This window comes from Nyctereutes procyonoides, unplaced genomic scaffold (assembly GCF_905146905.1).
Source record: "Nyctereutes procyonoides isolate TBG_1078 unplaced genomic scaffold, NYPRO_anot_genome, whole genome shotgun sequence".
Taxonomy (NCBI): Eukaryota; Metazoa; Chordata; class Mammalia; order Carnivora; family Canidae; genus Nyctereutes; species Nyctereutes procyonoides.
Genome location: NW_026575121.1, coordinates 7,651,007 through 7,676,198, shown reverse-complemented (window position 1 = coordinate 7,676,198; position 25,192 = coordinate 7,651,007). Strand labels below are relative to the sequence as shown.

Below are 25,192 nucleotides of genomic sequence, written 5' to 3'. Positions count from 1 at the left end.
CTAAGAATGTATTGACAACTGTGGACATTTTGTTCATATAATTGTTCATTCACCCCTAGTTTTAAAAACATTTGGTGTTTCAGAGAGTTCATAGATTTCCCAATACCCATGCATATGTTCACAGTTAAGAACTCCTGCTCTTGTAAAAGTAGGGTGAATAAAGGAATATTGGCATTACTGGAGGGAAAGTATTTATGGATGATGGAGTTGGGAGATAACTCATAAATCCTGAAATGGTCTCTTGAGAAGGAAAGTGGTTTTGTTTTGTTTTTAATGAGAAGAAGATAACAGATTTTAAACAAAAATGTCTCATTGTCCTCTGAGAGAGAAAGGCAGAAGAAATGGGGGAAATAGGAGAACGGGCAGCTCTTAATTTTGTCTCCTCTTTTTCTGACTACTATATTTGATTTGGCAAGGTCAGTGCTGACTATTATATAGGTACTTGCAAAAATTTAAATCTTGTATTCCATGCTTCTGAAATTCATAAATGTACCCCCACTTCATCCCCAAGTCGCTTTTCTGCTGGTTTTGCTGCCAGCTAGTATAGTAAGACAAAGTTAGAACTTCAAATGTGTGATCAACAAGAATTTGTCACACATTTCATTATCAGCTTATGGAAAGAAAGTGACATGAGAAAATTAGGTGTGGGGAAATTAATTTTGAAAATAAATTTTTTGTAACCAGTTTTAAATGAACATTCAAATGTGTTTTGGTACAAAGTAAATTTCGCTATTCAATTTCGTGAGATAAAATCTCAGTTGATCTAATGCTTTCAGATCAATGTCTTTTAAATATCTTTTAGATGATGCTTTTTTAAATTGCTAAATAGAGACGTGGGTTGGGATCCCAGGGTGGTGCAGCGGTTTGGCGCCTGCCTTTGGCCCAGGGCGCGATCCTGGAGACCCGGGATCGAATCCCACGTCGGGCTCCCGGTGCATGGAGCCTGCTTCTCCCTCTGCCTGTGTCTCTGCCTCTCTCTCTCTCTCTCTCTCTCTCTCTCTCTCTTTCTGACTATCATAAATAAATAAAAATTAAAAAAAAGAGAGGTGGGTAAAAAAAAAGAGAGAGGTGGGTTGTTAGCAAATAAGTAGTTTGTTATTACTTAGTGTAAATAGGAAGACAGAAAATGTAAATTTGAAAAGCTGTAGAACTTCAGTCATCTCTTATAAACTCTCTAATCTGGTTGATACTCAAAAGTGTAGTTTGTTTATTCATGTGAGCTAATTTGTTACCTGTATGCAACAAGTTAAAGACAGAAATCAAAAGGAAGTATTTAGAAACCTTTATAGCAGTTGCACATTGTTGCACATTGCATGCAACAACATCCAAATGTGTGATACTTTTGTAATTTGTAAATGTATCATCCACCACAAATTTGACATTTAAAAAAAAAAGTGCTTCTTCACCATAGTGTGAGGGACACTGATCTGATCAATGCTGCCTGCTAAATCAAGACTGTTTCTACTCTATCCTGGGGAAAATATCCTGTTCCCTGTCCTTGGAAGATTTTTAGTGATGGATAGCTTCCTGCTTTTACAAGAAGCCCAATGGTAGGCAGCTCTAATTACTAGAGGGTTCTTCCTTATATTTAACTGAAATCTGCCTGCCTGCAGTAGAGATTCTCATTCTTTTTTCATTTATGTCCCCTTTCAATAAGTGTACAGTACTCTCACTTTTCTTTAATAATATTTAAATAAAATTTAAATTAGATATTGGGACTAAAAACAAATCAAAGTATGCCATTGAATGGATTTTTCCCTAATTATTCTCATTGTAGAAGAACCTAAATTTGACAAAAAGTCCTGGTAATAGTATATTACAATTAATTATGATATATTATACTTAAAAGATATAAACATTTACAAGAAGAAAGACATGATCACCAAGAGTCAAAATGGATTCACTAAAAAAAGTGATGCCTAATTAGATTGATTTCCTTTTTTGATAGATGTACTAGACTATTACTTGTTTCAAAGGTTTCATCTTTTTTCTCCCTTATTACAACATTTTAATTAGATTTAAGGTTTTGTACTTGAGTTAATAACTTTTTTTGATAAAAGTATAATTTTATTTATCCACATTGATTTTCCTTGATAAATGGTGCAGTCTTTAAAAGGTAAAGAACATGGCTTATTCATCTTCATAATCTCCAAGGCTGACACTTAAACTCTTTAATTTTTTTTTCATGAGTGAATGAATAAGCAAATGGACAAAAGGGAGGCATGCAAATAAAATTTACAGATAAAATAGAATTGGGTTTGATAATACATAATGGTCATATAAAAAATTCTAAAGATTTATTATGTTGATATGAAACTACAACTATTCTTTCATTCATTCAGAAAATATTCAACTTCTGTAATGTACCAGATGTTGTGGTGAATCTTAGGGCTTTAACTATAAAACAGGACAACTAGATTCTTCATGGAGCATGTATTCTGATGGAAAGACAGACAAAAAATAAGTAAACTTTTTAATGTTGTAAGTATAGCAAAGGGTACAACAGGTAGAGATGTAGAATAGGAGAAAGAGGCAGCTTTATATGGTGACTGGGAAGACCTCTGTGAAGAGGAACCTAAAGGATGGAAAGAAGCTAGCTGTGTAAAGAGTGGTTGGAAGGTTGCAAAGGCTCTAAGGGAGGAAAGAATATAGTGTGCTTAAGGACTTGTAAGAAAAGTAGCGTGGTAGGGGTGTAATATGCAAGGGGAGAGGTAGCCAGAAATGAGATGGTGTCCACATTGTGAAAACAGCAGATATGCTTTGTAATAATGAAATGCTGTATGTGCTATATATATAATACATGAACTTGAGTCTAAAGACAATGGGAAGTTTCTGTCAGCTTTTAAACACTAGAGTGATATAATTTAATTTACTTTTTAAGAAATCACTTTTCTCCTCAGTCTCTCCTTACCACTTTTTATTTTTAAATCTTCATATTGAAGTATACAGGCAGAAAAGGGGACAAATCATAAATATATACCTAAGTAAATTTTTTAAAAGGTTTTATTTATTTATTTATGAGAGACACAGAGAAAGTCTGCAGAGACACAGACAGAGGGAGAAGCAGGCTCCGTGCAGGGAGCCTGATGTAGGACTCTATCCCTGGACTCCTGGGATCACGCCCTGGGCCGAAGGCAGATGCTCAGCTGCTGAGCCACCCAGGCATCCCATGTTATTCTCCATTTGTAAATCAGTTTTCTGTATCATTAATTTTTATTTTCATTTCTTCTGCTAACTTTGGGTTTAATTTGTTGTTTTCTTTCTTTCTTTCTTTATTCATTCATTCATTCATTCATTCATTCATTCATTCATGAGAGACACAGAGAAAGGCAGAGACACAGGCAGAGGGAGAAGCAGGCTGCATGCAGGGAGCCTAACGTGGGACTCGATCCCGGTACTCCAGGATCATGCCCTGAGCCGAAGGCAGATGCTTAACCACTGAGCCACCCAGACATCCTTCTTTTTCTAATTTTTTAAACTGGATATTCAGATCATTAGTTTTAGCTATCATTACTTCAAAACATTTTTTTCACTCATGTTATTTAACATATGTTGCCTAATTTTCTGGTGACTGGATATTTTCTGGCTATATTTATTTTATTATTATTATTTTTGGTTATATTATCGATATCTATCTTCATTCCACTTGGGAAGAGGACATACTCTGGTTTTGGTTCTTTGGAAGTAGTTGAATCATACTTTATGATTAATTTTGGCAAATACTCTGTGAATACAGTGTATATTCTATAGTATTTAAGATATATGAGTAAGGTAGATTTTGTTTGCTGGATTAGATCTTCTATATCCTTGCTGACTTCTTATTTACCTGCTATGGTTGTGTGTTTATTTCTCCATTTAGGTTTTGTGTGTTTGTTTTGCTTTACTTATTGTGATAGTATGATTATATGATTTGGGTACAGATAATTTAGAATTGTTTTCTTTTCCTTGTGGATTGACCCTTCTTCATTTTGAAATATCCTCCTTTATATCTAGTAGTGCTTCTTGCCATAAAGCCTGCTTTATTGGAAACTATAGCTTCACCAGCTTTCTTTTGGTTAGTGTTCATATGGTATATCTTTTCCCATCAATTTCTTCAGATTTTCTATATCTTAATGTTTGAAGTTTGAAGTTTGTCTTTTCTAAGCAGTGTGCAATTGGGTTTTATTTTTTATTTTTATTTTTTAAGATGTAGTTATTTATTAGGGAGAGAGAGCTCACACGTGCCCACACACATGTATGAGTCAGGGGAAGGGCAGAGGGAGAGAATCCCCAAACAGACTCTGTTTGATCTTGGAGCCCAGCACAGGGCTCAATCCCATGACCCATGAGATCATGACCTGAGCCAAAACCAAGAGTCGGTTGGTCACTCAGCTGTCTGAGTGGAGGAGAGAATAAAGAGAGGAGGCAATATTTAAACAGATTACAAATAATAGAACAGAATCTATTCTATTCTATTCATCCAGGTGCCCCTGGGTTTTATTTTAAGTGTTTAGTTCTTTTACATTTAATGTACTTATTGATATTTGAGTGTATTTATACCATGTTACTGTTTGTTTTCTATTTGACTCATCTATTTTATGTTCCTTCTTCTTTACTTCTTTTGGCTCATCCAAAATTTTAAAAGATTTGTGTGTCTTTTTCTTTAGTGACTTGAACTTCATAGATCTACTTAAAAATAAAAACCTATTTCTCTAGTAATTACCCAAAGAAGACAGCATACCTCTTTGACTTAATAAAGTGTAAAGTAAAATGTTGCAGCAGTCACTCCTTAGAGAATACTGAGAGCTTAGAATGCTTTTAAGATTTTTTGGTCTTTGATTTTCAGCAATCCTACTATGCTGTGAATTGGTATAGGTTTTTGTGCATATATCCTGCTTGTGGTTTGTAGAGATTCTTGAATTTGTGGGGTAAAGTCTTTCATTAATTTTAGAAAATTCGGGGCAGCGCAGCAGTTTAGCGCCGCCTGCAGCCTGGGGTGTGATCCTGGAGATCCGGGATCGAGTCCCATGTCAGGTTCCCTGCATGGAGCCTGCTTCTCCCTCTGCCTGTGTCCCAGCCATTCATTCATTCGTTCATTCTCTCTCTCTCTCTCTCTCTCTCTCTCTCTCTCAATAAACAAATAAATAAATAAATGAATAAAATCTAAAAAAAATTAAAAAGAGAAAGTTTCAAAAAAATTTTTAGAAAATTCTCTTCTATTACTTGTAATCTGTTTAAATATTGCCTCCTCTCTTTATTCTCTCCTTTTCTTCTGAAATTTCAGTTATGTGCACATTTGGTTCCCACTTTTTTTTCACCGTGTTCCTTTTTTTTTTCACCGTGTTTCATGTCTTTTATACTCTCTTCTATATTTCTATCCTTTTTGTAGATATTTGTTATTAATTTCTTCTAATTTATTGTTACCCTCCACTGTCTAATCTGCTCTTAAGCCTTTTCTTAGTTTAATCTTTTAAAATTTCCAAATCTTTGTTATGGAATCCCAGTTACTTTGAAATTCTGTTTTTATTTATCTTCTCCATATTAATTTTCTTAAATATATGACTTAGTTATTTTAAGATTCTTGGCTAATACTTCAGGAATCTAGCTCACCTCTGTTTCTCTTTCTGTGTATTTCCTCCTTTTGGTTTTCAGGTCTTCTTTGGGATACAAAGTAATTTTTTTCTTGAATGCCCTATGTTTTGTATGAAAGCAAAGTTTTCAAGCTTTTTAGTCTCAGATCCAAAAAGCCTTTGTATGGATTCTATCAATATTTGTAATACTAGAAAGTAAAACTGAGAAAGTTTTAAAGATATTTATGTATTAATTCATTTAACAATATTAAATTTGTTGGGATTCCTGGGTGGCTCAGTGGTTTAGAGCCTGCCTTTGGCCCAGAGCGTGACCCTGGAGTCCCGGGATCCAGTCCCACATCAGGCTCCCTGCATGGAACCTGCTTCTCTCTCTGCCTCTCTCTCAGTGTCTCTCATGAATAAATAAACAATCTTTAAAAAAAATATTAAACTTGTTACATGTTAATATAAATAGCATAATCTTTATAAAAATTTGCATTTGCCAAAACATTTTTAAAAAAATGAGTAGAGTGGGATCCCTGGGTGGCGCAGCGGTTTGGCGCCTGCCTTTGGCCCAGGGCGGGATCCTGGAGACCCGGGATCGAATCCCATATCGGGCTCCCGGTGCATGGAGCCTGCTTCTCCCTCTGCCTGTGTCTCTGCCTCTCTCTCTCTCTCTGTGTGACTATCATAAATAAATAAAAATTTAAAAAAAATGAGTAGAGTGGAGAGAAAGGTGCCATAGAAGGTAAGAGAGGAATATATTTCAGGAAACCAGTGATCAGCTGTGCCAAGTATTTCTATGAGAACCATTAAGATGAGGGCAGAGAAGAGGGTCCATAGTATTTTTGCAACTTTGGAAGACTTTGATGACCTTAAAAAACAGTTTAATTGGTGGTGGGTTGAAGAGTGAAAGGAGGATGAAAAAGTTCAGTTAGTTTATATAAATAACTTTCTTTTTTTTAATATTATTTATTTATTTATTCATGGGAGACAGAGAGAGAGAGAGAGAGAAGCAGGCTCCACACAGGGAGCCCGACGTGGGACTCGATCCCAGGACTCCAGGACCATGCCCCGGGCCAAAGGCAGGCACTAAACCGCCAAGCCATCCAGGGATCCCCTATAAATAACTTTCTTTAGAAGTTTTGTGAGGAAGAAAAGGAGAGAAATGGATTCGTAGCTGGAAGACAGGGATGTGGCATTAAGGGAAAGAATTTTTTTTTTTGTTCGATTTCTTTGTTTTTAACTTTTTAAATACACTTTTTGGAACCTTATTAAACATTTTTGAGCAGGTTTTTGTGTCAGTGGAAATGATCAACTAGAGAGAGATCAGTGATTTAGAAGAGATTAAATTTAAATTCGACAGGGATAAATATAATGTTCTTTTAGGTTCTTTAAATCAATTGTATAAATAGAGGGCAGAGATTTGGGAATGTTTCAGTTGTAAAGGAGCCATGGGGGTATATTTGATCTCAAAGCCCACAAGATTCAATAGTGTAAAAGCCACTAAAAATATGTCACTGAGTTCTTAAGCTGCCTTAAAGGACACACAGTATCAGTATTGTAAGACTGAATGTTACTACGGTCTTCTGTACTTGTCATTCATTCATTCACCTAATACTTACCTATCTGAGCCTAGGCACTTAGGCACTAGGCACCCTGTGTAAAATTTTGTTATCTTTTTTAGATTCCAAATTTTGAAGGATACTGACAAACTAAGTAGTATTCAGAGGAAAGGAAACAGGATGTTGAAGAGCTGGAAGCAATGTCATATGAGTGGTCATTCATTCAACACACATTTATTGAGTATCTAATCCAAGCCAGACAGTATACCAGACACTGAACAAGAGAACCAATCTTGTCTTCACACATCTTAGATTCTACTGAGAAAGGCAGCAGATAGGTAACTTGGTAGGTTAAAATTGTCCACAAATTCTTTTTAACATCTCACATCAAGAGATGGTCTATTTCCTTACCCTTTATATTCAGGCTAGCCTTGTGACTTGATTTGACCAATAGGACATAGTAGAAGTGCAGTTGTGTAAATTCTGAGCTCAAAAGTATTACAGCATCAGCTATTAACTTCTTAGAACCTGGAGACCACCATGTGAAGAAAACCAGGCACACCTCCTGAAGGATGAAAGACTAAGAGACTTCGTTGTCCCAGCAAAGGTCCCAGTGGGGCCATTGTGGACCATCCAGCCCCAGCAGACCTGACCCAACTCAGAAGAACCACCCAGCTTAATCCATAGAATAGCAAGAATTAAAAACCATCTGTTGGGCAGCCCGGGTGGCTCAGCGGTTTAGCACTGCCTTCAGCTCAGGGTGTGATCCTGGAGACCAGGATCGAGTCCCACGTAAGGCTCCCTGCATGGAGCCTGCTTCTCCCTCTGCCTGTGTCTCTCATGAATAAATAAGTAAAATCTTAAAAAAAACAAAAACCATTTGTTTTAGCCACTGAATTTTGGGGTAGTTTGTTATACAGAAAAGGCTAATGTAGAAAATGTCCCGTGATAAGTGCTTTTAAGAAAAACAAGTAGGGGGAATAGAGATTGGCAGCTGGAGAGAGGTAACTGCCTTCTGCAATTGCAGTATTATAGCATCCTAGAAATTCTTTGTAAGGAGGTAACATTTGGGCAAACACCTGGGTGAGAAAGTCATACAAAAATCTGAAGAAAGAGTATTTCAGGCATAAAGATCATCAAGTACAAAGGTCTTGAAAAGAAAGCATATTATATGTTTATGGAATTATGAAGAGATTGGCCAGAGTATAATGAGCAAAAGGAAGAATGGTAGGAAATATGATTGGATAGCACACCCAAGGCCAAATGTTGGAGTACCTTGAAAGCTATACTAAGAATTTTGGCCTTTATTTTTAAGTGTGATGGGAATGATATTACTTGATTTACAGTAATTAGCAACCTTGCTGAACTTATTTATTATTTCCTGTGGTTTTTTTAGTGGGTTCAGGATAAGATCATGTCATCTGTGAATAGAGGAATAGAGGTAGTGTTACTTCTTCCTCTCCCGTCTGGATACCTTTATTTCTTTTTCTTACCTAATTGCCCTGAGTAGAGTCTCCAGTATAATATTGAAAAGTTGTGAGAACAGACATCCTTATATTATTTCTGATTATTAGGGAAAAACATCTGATCTTTACCCCATTAGTATAATTAACTGTGGGTTTTTCAGAGACACCCTTTGTCAGATTAGGAAGTTCCCTTCTACTTTTATTTTTTTACTCTGTAGATGTGATGGATTACATTAATTGATTTTCAGTTGTTAGATCAACCACACATCTCTGAGATAAATTTTACTTGGTCTGCTGTATAATTCTTTAATATGTTGCTATATTCAGTTTGCTTGTATTTTGTTGAGTTTTTAAAATCCATATTCATAGGAAGTATTAGTCTGTAGTTTTGTTGTGATGTCTTTGGTTTTAGTGTCAAGATAATGTGGGCCTTTTAAAATGAGTTTAGGAAGTGTTTCCTCCTCTTCTGTAAACCAGCTAGGCCTGGCCTTTTCTTTGTGCATAGTTTTTTGATTATTGATTCAGTCTCTTAAGTTGTGATAAGTCTCTTTGATTGTCTGTGCCTTTTTTTTTTTAAGATTTATTTATTTATTTATTCATGAGAGACAGAGAGAGAGAGAGAGAGAGGCAGAGACATGGGTAGAGGAAGCAGAGGGAGAAGCAGGCTCCATGCAGGGAGCCTGACCTGGGACTCAATCCATTGTCTCCAGGATCACGCCCTGGGCTGAAGGTGGCGTTAAACTGCCGAGCCACACGGGCTGCCCCTGTCTATGCCTTCTTGAGTCAAGTTTCAGAATTTGTTTTTCCAAGGAGTTTGTCCATTTTATCTAAATTATCTAATTTGTTGAAATGCAGTTGTTCATAGTATTCTTTCGTAATCTTTATTACTTCTCTAAGGTTGATAGTAACATTGGTTTCTAATTCTAGTAATTCAAATGTGTTCCTTCATTTCTTAGGTTAAGGTGGGAACTTAAATTATTGGTTTGAGACTTTCCCTATTTTCTAATATATGCATAGAATGCTATAAATTTACCTCTCAGCATTTCTTATTTTTCAAGCTGAAGGTTTATATTGCTGATCAACAAGTTAAAGGATTCTTTTCAAAGAACCAGCTTTTGGGTTCATTGATTTCTCTATATTTTTTCTATTCTTTCATTAATTTGTTTTAATTTTTACTGTTTCCTTCCTTTTACTTGCTTTAGGTTTGTTCTTTTTAGTGTCTTAACGTTGAAGGTTAGGTCATTGATTTAAGATCTTTCTTAACATAGGCATTTATAGCTATAATTGCCTTACAAGCACTAGTTTAGTTGTACTCCATAAATTTTAATATGTTGTGTTTTCATTTTCATTTATCTTAAAGTACTTTCTAATTTTCCTTTGGATTTCCCTTTTGACTCGATTGTTCAGAGTATGTTGTTTAATTCCCACATATTTATTTCTTAAATTTGTCCTTATTTTTATTGCTAATTTTATACCATTGTGTTTGATAAACATAACGTATTCTATCTTTTTAGGTTTGTTTAATGGCCTAGCATATGGTCTTTCCTGGAGAATGTTCCATGTGCACTTGAGAAGAATGTTTATCCTGTTTTTTGTTTGGTAGAATGTTCTATAGGTGTCTCTTAGATCTAGTTGGTTTAAGTGCTGTGCAGTTCTTTTGTTTTCTTGTTGATTTTCTGTTTAGTTGCTTTATCCATTATTGAAAGTGGGGCATTAATTTTTGTTGTTGAATTGTCTGTTTCTCTCTTTATGTCTGTTAGTTTCTGTTTCATATATTTTGGTGTTCTGTTGTTAAATGCAAAAATGTTTATAATTGTTACATCTTCTTAATGAATTAATTGATCCTTTGATCATTATTATATGTCCCTTTTTAAATTCTCATTTACATTTTGTTTTATTTATTTTTTTTTTAAATTTTTATTTATTCATGACAGTCACACACAGAGAGAGAGAGAGAGGCAGAGACAGAGGCAGAGGCAGAGGGAGAAGCAGGCTCCATGCACCGGGAGCCCGACGTGGGATTCGATCCCGGGTCTTCAGGATCGCGCCCTGGGCCAAAGGCAGGCGCCAAACCGCTGCGCCACCCAGGGATCCCTACATTTTGTTTTAAAGCCTATTGAGTATATGCACTCTAGGGTTTCTACGGTTGTTTTTTTCATCATACATCTTTTTGCATCCTTTTATTTTCAGTCTTTATGTCTTTGAATCTAAATGTGTCTCTAGCAGACAACATGTAGTTGGGTCATGTTTTTTAAATCAAATCTAATAACTTTTTGATTGATTGGATTATTTAATCCATTCATATATATTGTTATTAACATAGTTATATTTGTCTGATTTACTTTTTTGTTTTCTATGTCTTATGTCTTTTTTACTCCTTTATTAATCCTCCTTTACTACTTTATTTTATGTTGAATGAATATTTTCTAATGTAGCATTTTAATTTCATTAATAAGTTTTTCACAGTTTTTGAGTTTTTTTTAAAGTGATTGGGAAGCCTGGATGACTTAGTAGGTTAAGTGTCTGCCTTTGGCTCAGGTCATGATCCCAGGGTCCTGGGGTTGAGCCCTGCATTGGGCTCCTTGCATGGTAGGGAGTCTGCTTCTCCTTCTCCCTCTGCCCTTCCCCTCCCTGCTCCCCACTTGTGCTCTCTCACACACACACACTCTCTCTCTCTCAAATAAATAAAAATCTTTTTTTAAAAAGTGATTGCTCTAGTGTTTATCATATGTATCTTAGTTTATCAGACTCAGCTTCATATTTATACTAGATTCCAGTAATACATAGAAACAATAGTCTCATGTAGCTCTATTCCCATCTCACCCTTTCTGTGGTATTGCTAAATATATTACATCTACTAATGTTACAAACCCAACAGTACATTGTTAGAATTATTATTTTACCATCTGCTGTTATTTCCTTAGTCCATTACAGCTTTATTCTCATACACTCCCTTTGTATTATTACTAGCAAATATATTATGCATATATTTCTAAATGTTATAGGTCCAAAATACATTATGTATATGTATTATTTTATACAGTTGTCTTTCTAATCAATTAAGAGAAGAAAGAAAAATACGTGTTTATATTGTCTTTTATAATTATATTTATCTTTACCAGTGGTCTTTGTATGTATGAATTCAGATTACCATCTATGGTCATTTACTTTCAGCCTAAAGAACACCCTTTAGTATTTCTTCTAAAGTGGGTCCACTAGCAACATATTCTGTCAGTTTTGTTTGTACTACCCTCATTTCTGAAGGAAGGCTTTGCTGAAATTAAGATTTTTGGTCTACTGTTTTTCTTTGAGGATTTTGATTGTGTTATTCCACTGCCTCTGTCCTTCATTGTTTCTGCAGTCAACTATTAATCTTGTTGGAGGATTTTTTTTTTGTAAGTGACACATTGTTTTTCTTTTGCTACTTTTAAAAGATAACTGAGGCATATTAAAAATTTTAGGAGTTTGGAGCACCTGGGTTGCTCAGTAAGTTAAACATATGCCTTCAGCTCAAGTGATGATCCCAGGGTCCTGGGATTGAGTCCCCGTGTCAGGCTCCCTGCTCAGGGGGGAGCTTGACACTCCCTCTCCTGCCCCTCCCTCTTCTCTCTCTCTCTCTCTCTCTCAAATAAATAAACAAACAAACAAACAAATAAATAAATAAATAAATACAATCTTTAAAAAATTTTTAAAGAGTTTATTTAAGCAAAAAATCTATAAACTGGAATTGGTTAAGAACACTCCACTGACAGGAGCTAAGGGAAATACTTTTATAGAGAAGAGGCAGAAGCAAAACAAAGAAATTACTTGATTGACTATAGCTTAAGCATTTGCTTTATTTGGAAAAGCCTAGCTGACTGTGATTAGTTGTCTTCAGGTTTCAATTTCTTAATGTTGAGGAGTTTACAGCCTTAGGTTTTGATTTGATTATACAGGCTACTAAAGCATTAAAGCCACTTTGATCTAATGGGTTCCTTTAATTAATTTTTTTATTTAATTAATTTAACATTACTTTCTAGATTTTCTCCTTTGACTTTTTGCATTTTTACTATGATTTATCTGTTTTTAGATCTCTTTATTTATCTTATTTGGATTTTGTTGAGCTCTTTAGATGTGTAGATTTTTGTTTTTCAATAAACTTTGGAAAGTTTTAAGTATTATTTCTTTAAAGATTTTTTGTGTTTTTTTTCTCTCCTCTGATACTCCCATTACATGTATATTTGTGAGTTTAATGATGTCCCACATGTCTCTGAGGCTCTGTTATTTTTTCTTTCAGTTCTTTGGTTTACATAATCTGAATTGCTCTATCTTCAAGTTCACTCACTAATTCTTTCTTATGCCAGCTCTACTCTTGAGCACTTCTACTGATTTTTAAATCTTGTTCTAAATCTTGTTGTAAAATGGCCACTTTAGAATCTTTTCCTATAAATGCAACATCTGATCACTTTCACAGGTAGTTTCTGTTGCTGTTTTTTCATTATGTTTGTATGGATCATACTGTCATACTTTCCTGTTCTTTGCAGGCCTTATAGTATTTTGTTGGAAACTGAACATTTTAGATTATGTATTGTAGCAGCTCTGGAAACTTGTGCACCCCAAGGAGGCCTTATTATTTTTATTTATTTGTTTAGTAACTGCCTAGATTATTTTAGGGAAGTCACACCCCCCCACCCCACACTGTTCAGCTTCTTACACTGCTCCTCAAGAAGGCATAGCTTTGGATATGCCATCAGTCATCATGGGATGACACTGATACTGATAGGGCACTCTTCTTCCTCTCTTTTCTTGATCATACCCAACTGTAAACTACACTAATTTCTGACCAGTTACTCAGTCGTTCTCAACAATGCTGTAAGACATAAATTTCTCTAACACAATCAAATAATTTTTCCTTTGATGGAACAGTTTCTGAGGTCAGTGTTTGATATTTGTTCTGACCCTAGGAGGGCTCATCACTGCTGTTTGTACTGTCCTGTGAAATGGCCTACAGTCTAAGCTGTATATTCACTGGATTCATGAATCTCCTCCCAATTGCTTTTTAAAACCTCTGCTGTCCCTGTACTGTCCTTGAGAGCACCCTCCGTAATCTGTTGCAAATGAAGTCAGTTCCTTTGGAAATAAATTAGGGGCTCTCTGTTTTATGGCCTGTTTAGGGCTCTGGAGCTGAGGGTAGAAACTGTGGCAGTCTTCTCTCCAAGTGAAACCCCCATTGTAGCAGCTAAGCATGCAATACAGGGAACAGCAGCCTAAGGTCTTTGTGCCTTGCCTCTCCTGTGTGGAACTACCATGCCTTATGGACTGGGAAATGGGCTCTTGAGGCCCAGTATTCTAAGGAAGCCACAATTAAGGTAGAGCTTCTGTATTATTTGCTTAGAACTTAACCTCAGTATCAGGCAGCTGGGGGCAGGAAGAGAAATATGGAGATCCTTTTGCTCCCAGAAAGTAAGCCTTTTATTCAGGATTTGGGGAGAGAGGGAGCCCTGTGTTTTTGCCTCAGCAGTCAGCAGAAGTCTGTGTCTGGCTGAGCTGGGAGGAGAGAAGGAAGGAGCTGTTTTGGTTCAAATACCACAGTTTCCTGCCTTTCTTACTGAATTTTTATAGATTTTATTGAATAAATGTTTCTCTTTCACTTTTGTTTTTTAAGACCATTTTCAGAGGCTTAGATGGTTGGGGTATTTTACATAGTTTTTACCAGTTCCAGTGGGGAGCAGATCCTCATGCCAGAAGTCAATCTGTGTGCCTGATTTTAACATTTTTCTTTTAAGAAATGTGGGTGCCCTTTAAGAAGCCTTCAAATCAGCAGATGGTAATACTTTTTACTTCTTTCTTACAGATTTGGGATGTAGACATTCATAAGTTTTAATGAAAGTTAAAGAATATATAAAAATCTATGAAAAGATCTGTATAAGAAAGACCCAAGGATATAAGGCAACTTGTATCTTCTCATTCCTCAGATTGGTGTGCTAATTATGAAACTCACATTAGTAACGACTATTATTTAATTAGGTACAATTGTTATTATTAAATTATAACTAATACTATTAGTTATATATCATTATTAATAATTCTACCTAACTTTGAAACATTAATTATAGAATATTTGCTTATTTTCTTTTGTGCTAGTTAGGGTTTTGTAGGCATTTATGTATTTTTAGAGCACCTACTCGTTACACTCTTGTTTGCCTGTTTTCTGCACCTTTGGAGTGGTTTTACTTCTATGAAGCTGGTACCTGATGCAAGAAAATAATGGAGTAGTGACTAATCACTTTTCCTACTCCTCCACAAAAAGTGTCTCAAGCCCCATCTGTGTACTCAGGACTGTGTCGAAAATACATAGGTATCTAAGACAAGATTGCTCTTCAAAATATTTATTATCTAATGGGTAGGTAGGCATACTTAAATGACAAATCATAGTCATGATTACAATCTTCTCCAGAAGAAAGGGGACCTGGGATGAGATTATGGGCTTGAAGAAAGTCACTGTTTTCTTCATCATGGTCTTGATCATAGGTTTGCTGTGCCCTAGTGATTTTTGGACAGTATGAATATGTAGTGTCAATGAACTCCAGGAGGTCAACATATCTCAGTAAAATTTTCAATAAACTTTTATTTTTTTTTTAAAGATTTTATTTATTTACTCATAGAGACCGAAAGAGAGAGGCAGAGACACAGGGAGAGGGAGAAGCAGGCTCCATGCAGAGAGCCTGACATGGGACTTGATCCAGGGTCTCCAGGATCACGCCCTGGGCTGCAGGCAGTGCTAAACCGCTGCGCCACCGGAGCTACCCCCAATAAACTTTTAAAAATTAAAATATACATTCATGAAAACACACAGATTATAGGTGTACAACTCAATGAATTGTCACAAAGTAAACCCATTTAGGTAGCTATTACCCAGATTAAGAAAATCATACAAAACTTTTCCTCAGGTACTTTCCCTGTCATTCCCCACTCCCCAAAAGTGACTACTGTCCTGGCTTTTATTGCCATAGATTAGCTTTGCCTATTTTTGAACTTCATATAAGTAGAATCATATAGTATACAGTTTTCTATATTTGTCTTTTTAAATTATCTTTATGAGATTTATTTATGTAGCAGTGAATGCTATAGTAATGATTCCCTCATTTTTATTACTGTATAGTATTCCATAGTATGAATATCCTGCATTTATTCATTTTTTTCTGTTGTGTTGTCTCCTTTTCTTATTGACTTTTGAGAACATCATATATTCTGGTATTAATAGACATGATTCTTTGTGTTGTAGGTATCTTCTCTCTGTGGCTTGCTTTTGCCTCTTAATAGTGTCCATTCATTGTACAGAAATTCTTAATTTTAATGTAGTCCAGTTTATCCAAGTTTTCCTTATACTTAGTGCATTCTTGTTTTGTCTAGGGAATTTTTGCCTGTCTCAAGGTCATGAAGATAATTTCTAAATTATCTTTATTATCTTAAATAATTATATTTGTAATAAACTGGAATCAATTTTTGTATATGGTGTGAGATAAGGATAAAGTTTCAGGTTTTTTTAAGATAGATATCCAAGTGGTCTAGCATTATTTACTGAAAAGAGCACTCTTTCCCCCTGGTGATCTACAGTATTGCCTTGTTATAATTTAAGTAGCTAGATATTTTTGGAGACATTTATGTATTTTCTGTCTTCTTTTGGTGGTTAATTTGTGTTTGTGCCAATGCTATACTGTTTTAATTCGTGTAGCTTCATGACAAATCTTTTTTTTTTTGTAGTATAAATCCTTCAAATTTTTGTTATTTATAATTTTTCCACTGTGTTTGACCCTTTGTACTTTAATATAAATTAGGAATTATCACATTGATATGCATGTGAAGATGTGCAAGTGCACACATACACATTCACACACAAACCTCCTGGGGTTATTGGGGACTGCCATGAACATGTAGATCTATTTCAGGAGAACTGACATCTTTACAACACTGAATTTTCTAAGCCAGGAACAAGACATATCATTCCACTTATTTAAGTTATCTTTAACTTGTTCAATAAGGCTTTTAAGTATTCTGGGTTATAATCATATACTTAATTTGTTAAATTTATCCCTTGGTATCAATTTTTTAAGTGCTACTATAAATTGTTTTGTTTCAAAAGTTTATATTGTAAAGTCATTTTTTTTCTACGGCATAACAGTTGGGTTTGTATATATTGTTATTGTGTATCCAGCAACTTGTTAAATTCATTTAATTCTATAATTTTGTCTTTAGATTCTTTTGGATTTTTTATATACCTAGTCATCATTTATGAAGAATGACAGTTTCTTTCTAATCCTTATTTATTTTTTATTGTGAATGGAAAGGAACATTTATTAAAATGGCTAGACCGTTGATATAGTGTTAAATAGAAATTATCATAGTAGGTATCCTTTTCTTGTTGCTGACTTCAGAGCCAAAAGTCTCAACATTTTACTACTAAGTATGTTTGTGATACTTTTTGACAACTTCTATCACATAAAAGAAGTTCCTTTCCATTCCTAGTTTATGAAAAGTTTTTATGAATGTGTATTGAGTTTTGTACATCTGTTGAGATAATTAAAGGATACTTATTCTTTATTCTGTTAATATGATGAATTACATTGATTAATTTTCTAATGTTAAAGCCAGTCTCAGATTCTTGGTCATGATATTTAGCCTGATTTGTTTTTGCATCTGTGTTCATCTTGTGATATTTCTATCAGGATTTGTTATCAAAGATATGCTAGCGTCATAAAAAGAGTTGAAATGTGTTTTTTTTCTTCTAGGTTTTGGAAAAAATCACTGATAAAACCATCCTGACCAGGCTTTTTATTTGTGGGAAGATTTTAATTACAGATTTGATTTCTCAGATAGATAGAATCTCTTTTGGTTCTTCATTTCTTATGTATCAGTTTTGATACCTTACATTTTTCCTAGAATTTATTTCATTTAAATTTCAAATGCTTTGGTATGAATTTGATCAGTTTTTTTCAGAGAACTAACCTTTGGCTTTGTCAATTCTCTTGAATGCTAATTTCTGGTATGATATTTTCCTTGATGCATGGGTTATTTACAAATCTAGTGATTAATTTCCAAGCATTAGGATCTGTCTCCTAGGTGTATTTGTTATTGATTTCCAGCTTAATTCCACTAAAGTCAATTAGCATACTTTATATAGTACTTCTCAAACGGTCTGTGATAGAGGACTTGTTTCCCAATCTCTGTTGGACTGGCAACTTTTAAAAAATATAATTAAAATGAATTTGTTAGAAAATTGAAATAAAAAGATATGTAAGAGCAAAGTCCCAGGGTTGGTTTGTTTTTGTTTTTGTTTTTTTTCGATTCTACAGATACACAATACTACATCAAGAGGCTATATTTTCTAGACACTTATTCTCAATATCTAAACCTATCTAGTTGTGGTCCATTAACACCTCTGAACCAGCACTAGTCCATGGAACACACTTCCAAGTTATACTGCTTGTCGTGATTTCAGTCTCTGAAGTTTGTTGAGACTTGCTTTATAACATACCACGTGGTCAACTTCAGTTAATGTTCCTTGTTCCTTTAAAAGAAGGCATATTCTATACTTGCAGGGTGAAGTGTTTTATGTATGTCACTTAGATTGTTTATCATGTTTTTTTAAACTATATTGAGATATAATTTACACACATAAAAAGTTATTTAAATGCATTGTTTGATGAATTTTGACAAATGTTTATACCCATGTAACTGTTAACACAATTAAGACAGAACATTGTAAAACTCAGTAGGTTCTTTGGTGCCCTTTGCCATTGCCAGTCTTTCACCCCAACTTGGATAATCACCATTCTACTTTTTGTCACTATAGATTAGATATGTCCTCTCTCTCTCTCTCTCTCTTTGGAGGAAGAAGAGGGACGCTCGGAGGGAGAAGAGGAGAAAGAATCTTAAAGTAGACTCCATGCCTAATGCAGAGGTCAATGTAGGGCTCAGTCTCACAACTCAGATAATGACCTGAGTTGAAATCAAGAGTCGAATGCTTAACCAACTGAGCCACCCAGATGCTCCTAGATGTGTCTTTTCTGACATTTCGTATAAGTGGAATTGTGGAATTGTATAATATGTACTATTTTGCGTCTGATTTCTTTGAAGGCTATAAATAGTGCAGAATGTTGGGCACATCACAATGCATTTTCCTTCTCTCTAGGATCTTGGCCCTCAAGACCTGGCCGACTTGGTAGAACTCCAGTGCTTTCATACTTACGTGTTTGTATTTTATTCAGCTCTTCCAGTTGGTGTCAGTGGGACAGCTGATCTAAAACATAATAGTTCAGGTAGCCCAAGGCGGAAGAGCTCCAGCAGTGTTTAGTGAAGGTACAATGGTATAGAGATCAAGCGTGAGGGTGAGTGTTCTAACTAAATGGAATTCAGGGGACTCTCCCAAGAATTTTGAGCAAGACTGAAAGATCCAAAAGTAGATTGTGTCCATTAAATAATAGGATATGTGTCCTACATTGTTAAATCAGTCAAGATTCAGTGCCAGAAACTGGATGTTCTAAGCAGGAGACCATTAAGTACAATGAGTTAGAGTTTACAGACCTAGAATTTACTCCTTCAGACTTCCCAACAGTCTGACAAAAATGACTTTGCGAGTAATTATAGAGCTGCTCTGTCAGGGAAGCTACTACCTCATAGACTGCCACTAGAACTGTACAAGAAGCACAGCTGCTGTCACTACTATCCCGTAATCTCATTTGCTAGCACCAATAATAAAGAGGGCCAGCAGGAAAGCCTTTCTGTCACTTGAGCCTTCCAAATCTCACAAGATTGCCCCTCACTGATCCTAATTTGAGTCAAACACTACTTGAAAAGAATATAGGAGTTGTAGTTTGGGGCTTGGGAACTTTCCAAGTTTTAGGAAGATAGAAGGGTAGACTGAGAGCCAGACCAAATTTTCTACCATGCACATAAATCAAAAGTCCACTGTTCTTTAACTTAGGAAGGATGAGTGGTAATTCAACAGTATTCTAAATAAATTGTCAATCTTTTTTCTCTAACATTTCCATCAATAAATGTAATGTTTAAGGCAACTTTTAATCTTAAGTGCCTTTGTTTTTTTCCTATCTGCTAAATGAGCATATTATGGCCTATGATTTAAATATCCAGGATGCATATCAATCAATCAATTACAGGTTATATTTGAGTTCAATTAATATTTTAATATTTGTTGAGGATATATAAAATGCCTGGCATTACCTTGGTAACTCTAAACATTTAAACATCTTACCAAGATTGACATTACCTAATTCCAAGATCATTTTCAAAGATAATCATGAAATCAGTTTATTTTATGATCAAGTGTATATGGAGACTTTCAACTTCATTTGTAATTCTTACTGTATACTCAAGGACACTCCGTGATATATTCCATAAGTGTTTATAGCAATTTAGATCTTGATATGAAAATGTCAGTAGTATCCTCAAGGGCAAAACTCAAAAAGCTAAATATAGCTTCCTCCAGTGTTGCCCTTTCTACTACATCGTATTTGCTGATGTTTTCCCTGCTTTCTTCTTCCTGAATAAAGTGGGTGGTATGATATTAATAAGAGCTTGGATATGGTTTGGACAATTTATGCACCAATGCTATGTAGATGTGTTTTGGTTTGTTGTAAGTTGTGTTGCTCAACACAAGATGTTGTGTTGAGGTCTTAGGAGGTTTTCAAAGCCATAGATGGTTTGTACTCAAGAGGAGAATAAAAAATAAAAACAAACACAAAGAAACTGGTGAACCATAATATGATTGTTAGCTGAAGTGTTAAGCAGTGAAAATGTTCAGGACTAGAAGTTAGAAGGCCTCTAATGCTTAAATAGCTTTAATATGACTGGAACTAGTATTTTTGTATGTCAGATTCTGTTTGTGATTTATAATGATTCTGAATTTGAAATTCAGCTCAATTTCCTTCCCTCTTGCTGTTTGCATTAGAAAGGATTCATTGCAAAGAATTCTAAAAAAAGAACTGATGTAATTTTATTTTAGGGCACAGTGAATCTAAGACTACTCCTTAAGTATTCTAATTAGGATTGTTGCAGAGAACAGGGAGCATTTCCTTTAACATTATTTTTATTATCATTTTTTTAAAGATTTTATTTATTTATTAGAGACAGAGAGAGAGAGAGAGAGGCAGAGACACAGGCAGAGGAGGAAGCAGGCTCCATGCAGGGAGCCCGACGTGGGACTGGATCCTGGGACTCCAGGACCACACCCCGGGCTGCAGGCGGTGCCAAACCGCTGCGCCACCAGGGCTGCCCTATTATATTTTTAATTCATTTATCTGTATTAATAAATATGATTGTTAGAACTGAATACTATATACTTGCATTTTCTAACATATTTTTTGTTTTTGTGGAAATGTAAGGTTTGATATGACTCTGAAAGTTCCCTTGGATTGCTTTACCTCCTTCAGAAAGATACTCTCCTTCATAGTTGAATGTTTTTCCCTTTACAGAAAAAGTCTTGGAGTGAGACCTTTATTTACCTAACCATTTACTTAATTTCAAAAAATTCTCTGATCAAATATTTGAGTAGCAGTGTCTGACCAGTGAAATGTTTTGAGTGTTTTTCAAATTATTCCTGATCATAACTTTCTTTCATTATTTTTCTCAGGTTATCTTTGATTGTTGGGTATCTGTAGTGCTTCACTAAACAAATTTAATTTATGCTGTTGTGATTTCTGTTTAGCTTATAAAATAATTTGTCAAGAGGATGTATGTGTGGGAAAATATCAGAGAATTCTAATTAAGAGTGTTTTTCTTTATTTGAGACTTTAAAAAATGTCAATAATGAAGTGTGTTTTAATCCATTTATGTTTTCTTTGTCCTCTCAGGTGGATCTCCTTACTTAGCAGCCAAAATAAATGAAGCAAAAGACTTGCTAGAAGCAACCACCAAACATTGATTGATGCCCAAGAATCACTCTGAAGGAAAAGATGGGGGAATTTAAAACAAAAAGGTCCAGCAAATTAAACTATGGTATTCATGATTTTCATACATGTACTGACCACAATAATTTATTCCACTATTAAGGCATATAATAATAAAAGATTAACAGTCTGTCTTTTTATTATCTTTTAAAGGAACACCTTAAAATTCTTTAACTGATTTTTATTTTCTTCCTTTCTCTGTGATAGTCATACATTTTAAGACTTTTGTTCCGTTAGTCCTAAGTTCTCCTGGCTCCCCACCCTCACTTAAGTATCATCATCAGTAATGTGGGATTTGAGCAATAAGTATAAATTTTCTTACTGCTGATATTTATATTCACATTGTCTCTTGTTTCCTCAGAGGACTTTAGTACTATGCCTATGTAAGGTGCTTTAAATATTTTGAGATCAAACACTGACTGCCATCCCATGGGGAAATGATCAGAAACTCAATCGAATGTACTAAATGGTGTTTTGTAAAGTAGTGGTTAGGATTTGTTAAAGAACTGTGTTCTCTCTGAGACCGTATAACTGAAGCATGAGAACTTGGAGAGCTACTAAAATGATTAAAGATTTTGCAAAATGAGCCCTGTGAGGAAAGGCAGAAAAAGAAGTTGGAGAAGTCTGAGGAATTCGTCTTTAATTATAGCCATTTAATACTGTATATTTATTCAATTACTCATTCTGCAAATATTTATTGACCACCTATAATTTGTAAGGCACTGTAGTGGGTCCTCTGAGAGTTACAGGTATGAACCAACCATAGATCATGACCCCAAAGAAGTTATATTTAGAAGAAAGATAAATCACACTATTAGAAAAGTACAGGTGATATGCTAAAGTTCAAAGAAGAAAAGAATATTATAAACTGAGAGCATAAGGAGGAGCTTCCAAGAATAAGTGGCATGAGAGTTGGGCTCTAAATACAATTAATAAGAGATTGAGGAGTCAGTATTGTTTCCCTTGAGATCAGTCACAATTAGCAGAAATAGGATTTATTAGTGTGATTAGAGTACAGGGTATCTCAAAAGTAATAGATGGACACATGCTCTTGAAGGACCAGCCCTTTAATTTATATTGCGTGAAATTATCTCAGATAGATCCCGGTCACCATCACTTTACTATCCCAAAGGTGAGAAAACAAATTCAGACACAGGGTGTCAGCATTAGTTACTAATACTCTTTTACAAAGCCTGGGTCATCCCAGGTAAACTAAACCACTATATTTCATCTACCTAAAATACTTTTTAAACATTCTAGATACATATCGTAATGTATGACATTCCATAATTTGGTAGCTCTCAACATTGGCAATATTGGCATCTTGAGGTGAATAATTCCTCTTTGTGCAGAGTTCTCCTGTGCATTGTAGGATGAGTAGCAACATCCCTGTCTATACCTATACCTACTAAAGGCCAGTAACACCACTTCAGTGTGACAACCAAAAATGTTTGCAGACATTACCGAATGTTCCTCGGAGAGAAAATTGCCCCAGTTGAGAGCCACTGCTATAAATTTAAGTATTTTTCCTTCAGTATGTAAAATAATGGCCTCACTGAAAATGAAATGAATCTTAGAGTCACTAAAATATGGCTCTTGCTTTAAAGTCCCCGTGCATGTCCTAATTTTCTTGTGGGTTAGTAGTTTTCATTTTTCTGTTCGTTATTATCCCTGTTCCTTAAATGTCCTAATCCCCAGAACTCCACATGTCAGAAGCCTAGGGATAGGTCGAGGTCAAGCTAAAATGTATCCTTCTTTTTCTTCTGTTACCACCAAAAGTAATATCATGGATTGTCAGTATTCTGAGAGCAGGGATCATATCTGTTTGCTGCTGCATTGGTACCCAGTAAATATTTGTTGAATGAATGAATAAATTTCCAAAGCACTTTATTCCTCACTTATGATAGTATTACCTGGTACCTTGTGAAAAAACCTGTTTGTGTAACATGTCTTATTTCTCTTACTAAAAATGCAAGAATCTTTAGAGCAAGAATCTTGTCATTTATCTTTGTAACCTCCCTGCAATGGAACACGTACATAGAATAGATATCATAAAGTTGTAAGCACTAAGAAAATGTTGTTTTCTAAATGCTATGCTTCAAAAATGTTATCACTAATTTTTTAAGATTTTATTTATTCGTGAGAGACACACAGAGACAGAGACACAGGCAGAGGGAGAAGCAGGCTCCCCATGGGGAGTTCGTTGCAGGACTCGATCCTAGGACCCAGGATCAGGATCTGAGCCCAAGGCAGATGCTCCACCACTGAGCCACCCAGGTGCTCCTGTTATCACTAATTTTGAAAGTTAGGCTAAGCAATATTGGGGTGCCCTCAGGACATATCTTTTAGTTGACATTATATTTTCTTTTTTTTAAAGATTAATTTATTTGAGAGAGGGGGCTCACACATATGCGAGCGCTCAAGCAGGAGGAGGGCCAGAGGGAGAGAATCTTCAAGCAGATGCCCTGCTGAGCACAGAGCCTAGCTCAGTCTCTATCCCACAACCCATAAGATCATGACCTGTGCCAGAACCAAGAGTTAGACACAACCAAGTGAGCCATCCAGGTACCCTTTAATTGACATATTTTCTAATCCACACCATATTTGTAAGAATTTGAGTCTATAGTATTACCTTGGAATTTCCTTCATTCCCACTTTCCTGCTAAGCGTATACCTAAGAGTCAGACAGATACGGTTTTGAATACTCTCTTCCTAATACATGAACTTGGGCAATTAATCTGCAAGTCCACCCATTTATAAAACAAAGAAAATGATTATCCTATCTAATAAGATTATTGTAGGAAATAAGGATGTGTAAAGCATTTACTCACATAGCAAATGCTCAAAAAATAGAATTATTGCTGCTTTCACTGCCCCATGTAATTAATTTAAAATCTGTTAGAATACCTTGAGTTAAGGTTTGAGGTGTGTTCCAGTGATCATTTGTTCCACTCTTGAATCTGCAGTTTGGGTAGTACATGGTAGGGACAGCTCATCTGTATTCCATGCAGCATCAACTGGGGCTGGGGGAGCCACTTTGTGTAGTTGACAAGTCAGTACTGGCTTTGGTCAGCCAGGAGCCTCAGTTGTTCTCCGCATAGGCTTCTCCACAGGGCTATGGAAAGAAGCGTCATCACACTATGGTTGTGTTACAAGAGAAAATGAAGAGACAGGAAATGGAAGCTGCAAACTCAAGCTGGGTCTGAAAACTGGCAGTGGTTCTGCCTAAACTCAAAGGGAGAGTATATAGAGGATCATGAAAGAATTAGTGGCCATTTTTAATATATAGCAGGGCAGGGTTTAGATTTCTTACCACTCTTACTCAAATCAGTTAAGGCATTGCTTTAAAAATTTGTCAGGAGTGTAGAATTCAAGTAAACTAGAGTAGCCTCAGATGACACGACTACTTTAGGTAGATATTAATTCAGTAATCATTCTGTAAATGGCATTGTACTTATGAAAACCAATTTTAAAAGCTACCCACCCTCCTTATTATCTATAAAATGCTTGTTTGAATGGTTACCTATCTTCAGTAAAGATGGCTTTTACATATTTGCTTTTAATTAAGCAAATTAAGTTCTTTGTTGTTATTGCAGTTTCTGTTTATTCTTACATCTTAGATGCAATCTGAGGGAGCAGGAAGGACCTTTTAAAAATAAAACAATTAC

At 35.4% G+C, this 25,192-nt stretch overlaps 1 protein-coding gene across 1 annotated transcript in view; it reads left to right on the top strand.

Annotated features, from left to right (window-relative positions):
- Positions 1-21,654, top strand: part of DNAJC15 (DnaJ heat shock protein family (Hsp40) member C15) — a 75,596-nt gene extending 53,942 nt beyond the window's left edge. The window contains exon 6 of the mRNA XM_055336093.1: positions 21,429-21,654. Within this exon, the coding sequence (XP_055192068.1) occupies positions 21,429-21,499 (71 nt within the window). The 3' untranslated portion in view covers positions 21,500-21,654. The remainder of the gene's footprint in view (positions 1-21,428) is intronic.
- The last annotated feature ends 3,538 nt before the right edge of the window (positions 21,655-25,192 follow it).